The 8,417-nt window shown below is 56.6% G+C and overlaps 1 protein-coding gene across 1 annotated transcript in view; it reads right to left on the minus strand.

Annotated features, from left to right (window-relative positions):
* NCOR2 (nuclear receptor corepressor 2) overlaps window positions 1-8,417 on the minus strand; it is a 222,867-nt gene that overhangs the window by 46,482 nt on the left and 167,968 nt on the right. The window contains 2 exon segments of the mRNA XM_019473303.1: window positions 344-491; window positions 6,054-6,196. Coding sequence (XP_019328848.1) covers window positions 344-491; window positions 6,054-6,196 — 291 coding nt within the window.

Here is an 8,417-nt window from a genome sequence, read left to right on the forward strand (position 1 = left end):
CCGGGGGTGCCCGGCAGCCACGGCAGAGGCCGGCTGGTAAGAGAGTTCCCACATTGCATGACCTTCCTAAAATAAATATCTTCCAGACAGACACGGGCGGAGGGCAGTGATCCAGGGCACTCCTCACAAGCGTGAAAGCTAGAGGCGTCTGAAAGGCCACAAGCGCCTTGTGCTGTGGGACACTGTCACCTCGGTGTGGCTTTGGGGTGACAGACGCGACCCCCCGCAAGCGCTGACATTTGCAGCCCCGGAGAGGCTGTGCACAGTGCCTCTGCCGCAACCGTGCAGCAAAGCTGGGAGAGCTGAGCGCATCCCCGTCTCCGCAGCCCCCCACCCGCCTCACCTTCTGCCTCCTCGGCCATCTCCTCCTCGTTGCCGCTCGTTCCCGACACCTCCATCTCCTCGTCCTCGGCTGCAGGAGGGAAGGCGGCTTCCTCGTTTTGAACAGCGGTGCCTTTTTTCTTCTTCCTCTTGGCATTCCTTTCTTTCTCCTGGGGAAGAGGCAGAGGATGGTGAGAAGGAAAGTCCAGAGGGATAGGGAGCAGACAGCACCAGTCGTACCTGAAAGGCCAAGAGGGATGCTACCACCACCGTAGTCCCCCTAGGTAAACCCTCTGAAAATCAGTCCTCGGGACCAGACTCGCCTGCTGAAAGCCCGGCAGCATGGTCTCACCTGGCCAAAAAACTTTGACCACCATGCAACGGCCAGCCTGGCTCCATGGGGAGCTCCAGCTCCAGGCGGCAGTGAGCCTCTGAGGGAGGGATGGCACGGACACGTGGACAAGGGACACGCATGCAGAAGTAACCAGTGCAGGGCTGGCAAGAGCCCGGTGGTCCCACGTCTGCTCATTACGCGCGTGCGTCGTGTTCGTCCTGCGCATTTCCAGGCACTACCTCCAGCTACACAAACATGTGCGGCCGCGGCTTGACGCTCATCTGCAGATAACAAAGCTGACGCCCCAGATATGGCCCAGCCAACATTTTCGCGCACCAGCTTTCGTGTCCCCTACGGGCAGGTGCTGCCAAAGGACTTTGACTCCCATGCCGGGGAGGCTGTTGCCAGTGGGCACGCTCCGTGTGGCATCGCATCCCGAAGGTGAGCTGCCTGGTGCACCATCCTGCCCCGAGACAGCCCTGTCCCCGCCTGCCAGGGCACGTGCCGCAGCCACGAGGGCATGGAGAGCTGCTCCCTCCCACCGACCTAAAGGAAAAGTCTCGGCTTTGCTATTGTTTCCTGCTCTTGTTGCTTGAGTAAATATTACCAGTAGGAACAGGCCGATCATCTCCGGCTCTCCCTGAAAACCCTACACGAATGACGTGTGTAGGACGTTTATTTACATGGATGAAAAGATAAAGCCGTGGTGGAAACGTTAACTTTGCTGCTGGATCTCTGTGCTGGGAAGAGCTGGTCCCCCCTTCCCCCCTCCCCCAACTTTTCAATCCCTTAAAAAACTTCCAGATAAAACAAACAAATACAACTGCTTTTTGCTTGGAAACGCTGCTTGCTCAAAATCTATTTTTATCAAACTGGGCAGGAGAGAGGGAAAAAAGGCACTTGAGAAAGGGCTCTGCGAAGGCGCGGAGACGCAGTGGGAGGAAGGCAGGGCTCTGCGGTGCCCTTGCCCCATCCCGGCGGCAGCAGCGATGCCCCGGCGCTGCCAGCGTTCGCGCCTCTGCCACGGCAGCGATTCAGCAACCGCACGTTTCTGTCTGAAGCAGCAGTTCCCCATCACACTAACGCGGTGACAAAGCGACGACGTTACTATGCAAAGACTTCTCTGCCTCTTACTCACGGGTCCGTGACTCAGCCGCAGGCAGGAGCAGGCTCCTCGCTGGGGAATTAGCCGGGAACCGGCCTCTGCCTTAGCACCCTACTTGGCCAGAGCCCGGGGTCTGGTGGCTGCCGGCAGAGCAGAGCAGCGAGCTGCCCCAAGGGCACCGTGGGTCCCTCTCCTGGCAGACCCCACTGCTTGATTTAGGGAAGATGATGTGAAATCCAGGCAGCAGATCCTGGCTACATCTAGAGATACGTTCAGGCCATCACCTCGCCTCTTACAATGCCAGCAGCTCTGGCCCCCTTGTGCAGTCTTGCTCCTGGCACCCTGCCCAGGAAAGGGGTCCCTTTCTGCTCTGCCTCTGTAAGCAGCCACAGGGCCACCACGTCTTGACACAGGATCCTAACCACGACAGGGGTGGACACGGAAGAGTCTCTGTGAGCCATGCCTGGGACCAGGTGTCTCCCATCGTCACAACGTACTTTTAATCCAAGTGATTACCAGTGAGGCCATGGGAAGGTGCCAGGACCGTTTGCTATGGGCACTTTGATGCTTGTTTTGTGCTATCCCAGTCCATGGGGTCTCTGCTTTCTACCTGCCACCGGGTTTTTTTGCAGGAGCATCCAGGACTTGGTGCCACTTGAGCAGTCTGCCTCGCCAAGACCACTGAGGAGACACGCTGTGCACAGCGAGGACACCGAACCCTGCACGAGGGGTCACTCCATGCCTGCTCCTCCACGCTGTCCTCCTGGGCACCTGGTCCCTAGCCAGCCCCATCACGCTGACTCCCAGCCTGGCAGGGATGGGCGGCTCTTCCCCCACCTCCCCTCCTGCCATCCTGGGTGCTGGGCACTACCTCCCACTGCTCAAGTTCACCTGCACCATCTGTCCTGGAGGAGGAGAGGGAGATGCCACCAGCCCTGGGGCACGACATCTCTCTGGCCTTCTGCCTCGCAGGCAGAGCAGCCGTCCCGACAAATTTGGCCTCCCCTTGCACTCACCACCTGACATGGCAGCAACAGCCAAAACAGCTTCCAAACCCTGCTACCGACATGGGTACCTCCCATCAGCGTCAGCCTCAGCCTCAGCCTGTCCTAAGGGCAGGCCCAGGCAGTCCCAGACTGGTGTGACATAATGATGTGTATTTGAGACCACACCAGGACTAAGTCTAACCACAGAGTGACTCCCATGCTCTGCTGTGGGAGCAGCCAACGGTGATGGGAAGGGACAGAGAGATGATCCCACAGGCAGCACCTCTCTGCCCACCACGGTGAGGAGGGTCTCAGCTCCCCATCCCGAGACCAAGGCTCTGCACCAAGGCAAGGTAGACTTGTTCACCCTCCAGAAGAAGAGGCCACCAGGCTGTCCTCCTGAAGCAGCTTTGCTGTGTGAAGCCAGCACCACCCAAAAAACCAAGGAATTGCAGAGATGTTGCTCAGAGGGGGCCAAAAGATTGGTCCTCTAAGCAGGACCAGCACCAGCCCAGGGGATAACTCGCCCATCTTCACTGCACAAGTCAAAACAAGTCCCAGCAGTCCAAAGTGACAATCACACCGCAAAGAGGTCCCAGTGAAGACAGTGCCTAATCTCCAACCGCTAACGAAAAGAGCAGCTCAGAGGACACCGTGTATCCCAATGCCCTGCTTTCCTTAAATGCCGAGATTAGAGAGCGCAGCGTCCAGAAAGTCAAGGCTAAGTGACGCTGATGCCTGGGACACATCTGAGCTGCTCGGCAGCAAAACCAAGCCAAAACACACAGCAGGGCAGATAAAGCGAAGCCTCAAGGTGGCCTGACCCTGCCCCAGCAGTAACAGGCTGCCTCTCCCATGGTGCAGCCGGCTGGCAGGGACACCCCGATCCATGGGGGTGCTTGCAGACGGAGGAGGGTGAGGATCTGTGGCATCCAGCCCCATTGAGCCAGGACTGCAGTAGGATTCCCCTCCCCAAACAGGCTGGAGAAGGGTCTCATGAGCGCTGAGCAGCTTGTGGGAGAGGGGAAACGGGGCTCCACATGCTGACACAGCCCATGTGCAGCTCCCCGGCCCCCGTGTGCTCTTTTCCCAGGGGAGAACCTCTCCAGTAGAAGGATGGGTCTTCAAATTAAAACCCTAAACGCGGCATGTGGGTGTATGGACTATGCGGGCTCTGGAGAGGCGGAAAAGGAGCATCACCATGCCAGACACCTTTGCCCGTTGCAACCCAAACCCTTCTCCTTCCTAATGCTGGATGCTCCCTGGATGCTCAGAGGGAGGGTCCCCCCATCCCCAGAGCTCCTCGGGCTCTGGCCAGCTGGGGTTCAGCACACAAGGGGACAAGGGGCTGCCAAAATGCCCGGCCCCATCCCATCCAGCACTGTCTCAGCATGGGGAATGGGGACATCCTGCTCCGCACTGCACTGTGCCACATTTTGGGGACAGAGGGACCTTGCCAGGCTCTGCTTCCCGTCCCACACTGGTCACTGCTGCCTGCCTGTCCCCGCAGCTCCTCCGATTCGCCTGCATGCTGCTGAAACCCGATGTCACACCTACCTGGAAGAGGAGGCTACAATATTAATGAGCCCCATTTGGGAAACGAATAAGATCTGCTAATTAGAGTTACTCTCATTAAGGAAGAGGAAGAAAAGCAGAGCCACTGTGATTCCCCACACACGATCAGCAATAGCTGTTGGTGGCGAGGTCGGGGAATAATCTGGGGATGTCATGGCAAACCTAGGCGATGCCACGCTGCCTCGCCATGTGCTTCCTCCACAGAGGTCACAGCTGACTACTGGGTATAGGATGAGATTAGGAGGCTCGGTTTGCTCGTGAATATATTTAGGAGTCAGGAAGGAAGGTCTATGGCAATTTAATCTCAGTTGTTCTTTTATTTTATTCAGCTTTCTGGCATCTGCTGTTGCCGCAAAACAATAGAGCACAATAAATAACAGCTGAATGTTCATTGTTCTTCTCCACAACCGAATCCCATACCCTCCAATGCTCAAAAAATAAAATGATGATGCTGATATAAACTGCAAGTGAGAGTGAGCAATTAGACTGGAGAAGTCTAGTGACTGCCTTGGAGGGACGGATGCAGGGAAAAATGTGGTTCTGCAGAAAAACACTTCCGTGATATAATTTCTGAAACATTAGGAAGCAGAGTAAATTAATACACACCGGCTCCACTGCCAGCTAAGCTGTATGATCTTATTTCAGATTCTCCCCAGTAATGAACAATGATATCTTTATAATGTAACATTTTACATTCGGAGGGCTCGATGCACATTTCATTCCGGTCTTTACATTGTTTTTGGGGTCTTTTATATAGTTAGTTTGCTTTGTTGCTAAGAACAATTTGGTGAAACATGGGAACACAGGAGTGTCTCTGTGCATAGAGAATTAATAAAAAAGAATCGCCGATGTCTTCTCTGTCTCTCATTCCTATAGACTGACTAGGATATTAAATTCCTGGGTGAGTCATTGAATGTTTTTCTGTCTTTCTTTTCACTCTTGCTGTAATAGCTTGCTTGGAGAGATTCCTGCATTGAACATTGTCCTTTGCATTTTCAAAGCACCTCTTGGGGGTTTAGCCATGTGAATTCTATTAGCTAGAAACTGGGAACCCCAGGATATTCTACAAATAAAATAATTATAATCCTTAGTTGCTCTTAGCAGTCCGTCCTATGTCCAGAATGCCAAACAAGCCCCACTTCATTCGCACCCTGCACTGCATGCCAGAAAAGAAGCAGCGTTAGCCCCTTCTGACGGGGAAACTGAGGCACGGAGAGACAGGCACATCTGCTCACAGCCCCGAAAACAACCAACATCCGTGTCGGGACCAGCCGTTCCTTGTGTTGTCCTAAACCCCTGCACTTCTTTGGGGCAAACTGACAGTTTACCAGGTAACTGCGGAACCTGCAAGGCACAGAGCTGTGGTGCCCAGTGGGGCTCTCTGTTCCCCGGGGTGGAACAGCACAACCTCGCTGGCATCGAAGGATTTGTGCAGCCAGGACCGAGCTCTCGTCCTGGCTAACACACCACAACCCCGCTCCTCCTTCTGCTCCTTCTTATCTCCCCGCATACCAGCCACGCTCTAGACACCCAGGCATCTCCCACGCAGCAGCTCCCCCTCCTCCAGACCTCCCGGGGCCAGACGGGTGGACAACCCTTTCCTACACCGCTTCCCGCTCCCCAGTCCTCAGAGCTTTCACTCTGAGATGATAAAGACCCCCCTTGGCTGTGGGAAGCACGCAAGCACTTGCTGGGAAGTATCTGTGGGTGCGGGCTGAGACGGGGCTCTCACCATTTTCAGTTTGTGCTGCTGTAGGATCTCATCCAGGTTCTGCCTCTTCTTGTAGTTGAAGTAGAAGTTTTTGCACTGCGACACGGTCTTGGAGCCCACCATCCTGGCAATGGCCGACCAGTTCCGCCCATGCTCAAGGAGACCTGTGGTCACAGGAAGGAAAAAGGAGAAGGGTTTAACACCAGATACGCTCACACAAGGGCAGCATTATCCATGCAGGATGGGAAAAATCCTCCACGCAAGCCAAACTCCACAGGAACAATATGGTCACTAGCACCCGTCTGCAAGGTTTCCTAGGCCAGGGGATGACCTACGAGAGCCTGTTTTTCTTTCCAAGGGGAAAAAAAGGCAGTCTGCTGACCGCCTCTGGAACAAAACACATCCCACAGCCACGACTCGGCCAGCCACCGGGCAGGCAGGAGCATGAGCGGTGCTCCCCTTCCCTTTGGGACGGTTGCAGGAGGTGTTGCCATGCGCAGGAGAACTTGGGGCAGCAGCTCTCAGTCCCTACCATGAAGCAAAGGCTCCTCCCACCCTCCTTGTACCCCAGTGATGGCTTTGACCGGGTGACAAAGCAGTTCAGAGGGTTGGAGCACAGCGTCCTGTTATGGATGGGGAGGAACAGCCCAGGCAGGGAAGCGGCAGTGAAACCCAGGTGATGTCGCAGGCTGGGAAGAGGTGTGCCAGGGGATTAGTGCTGATCGCAGGCTCATGAGCAAAAGCAGCTTCCCAGGTCAGGCATCATGCCAAGGGCTGGCAATCCTGGCCAGACAGTGCGACCCAAGCACGGGGCTCCTGCTGGCGCTCGGGCAACCCAGCAGGGTGGAGGATGCAGAGGAGGAGGAGGAAGGAGCGAGTCAGCACCCTGTGTCCTTGCAGTCTCTGTAGGGGTGTCTGGGCACCCATGGTCCTGCAGCTGGAGGTGGGAGTCACAACTGCAGCCCAGTGGTGCAGCGGCACCCTGGTCTCTCCATCCCAGGCTCCTGGAGTTAACCCGGGCGAGGACCATCCAGGCTTTCCGGGAAATAAAACCTCGCTGCCTGCAATCCTTCCCGGTGTGTGGCTGGTCCTTCCTGTGGTGCCTGGTGGGGGCCGGAGCTGCCACCAGCCTGTGGGACACTGCCGGCCGAGCTGGGTTGTGCCGGTCCGGCTGGCTCCTGGCTGCCCCCGTGATGCCACCGTCAAGCCAACAGCTCCCCAGGTCCTCCCCTGCACCTTGTGTAGGGCGCAGGACGGAGAGACTGTGAGCACAGGGGCACAGTACTGCCACAAAAGGTGACTTCAAGATGAAAACCAGCAGGGAATGAACTTGCTAAGAGCATCTTCCTCCTTTGTTAGGGTTTTTTTTCTGCCCAGAAGCCACCAACCACAGAGCCTGGGAACAGGCGCTGCCTGGGCATCTTCGTTCTCCATCCCCAAACCCCTCCCTGGCTGCTCCGATGCTGTGGGGCTCGGGGCCGCAGTGAGTCCCACGTTAGGGCTCCCGTGCGTGGCCCTGCTTGTGCCTGGGAGCCACGGCAGCTGTGCCCCAGCCCTTATGCCAGCCTTCAGCCACGCTGCTGCCACGTGTCACCTCTGAGCCCCAGCCTGGATCTAAGTGCCAGCCCAACCTCTGCTCCAGCCCAACAACAAACCCTCCCTGGGATGGACTGATCTCAGCACAGCCACAAGCAATCAGGGCCAGAGGGACGCACCTCCGGCCAGGATCTGTGCACCCGTGCAAGGTGAGGGCACAGCATGGGGGCTGTGGGTACGTCTGCATCGAACAGATGGCACCACGTACCCCAGGAGAGATGAAACACCCCTCCCTGCTTCCCAGGTCCTGGAGAAAACCAGCAGTACCCAGCACAGCAGGAGTTAACATCCAGTCGGTGCCTGTATCCTGCCCCGTCCCAGCACCAGGGCTTATCAAATTGCATGTAAGAGGCAGGCATCACACAGCGCTGAGCACCACAAAAGGCCGCGGCAAGCCAAGAAACAAGTTTGAGCTTTAACTCTGCAACTCCCAGCCTCGCTCCAGCCAAACCCACGACCTCCATCACCCCGCTGGCAGGCTGGGACTTCTTAAAAATAATAATAAATAAAAGAAAAGGACGTCCGGCCACCAACCGCGAGAGATAACGAGCCGGGGTGGGAGTCTTTGCCCCGCAGTCGCTGAAGGCTGCGGTGGGAAACAATAAGGTTCCCTGTGTCACAACCCACTGCTGCCACCCAAAGCAAACAAGTGGCTCGGCCCCCTTTGCTCATCACCACACCGGTGGCCTCACACCAAGTGTGACAGCCGGGACCGGAGCCGTTCGCTGCGCCCCGGCAAAGCCACAAAACGCAAACACTGGCAGTGGCGTGCAGTGTGCCCCGGGTCTT

Source organism: Aptenodytes forsteri, unplaced genomic scaffold (assembly GCF_000699145.1).
Source record: "Aptenodytes forsteri isolate BGI_AS27 unplaced genomic scaffold, ASM69914v1 Scaffold118, whole genome shotgun sequence".
NCBI classification, from domain to species: domain Eukaryota; kingdom Metazoa; phylum Chordata; class Aves; order Sphenisciformes; family Spheniscidae; genus Aptenodytes; species Aptenodytes forsteri.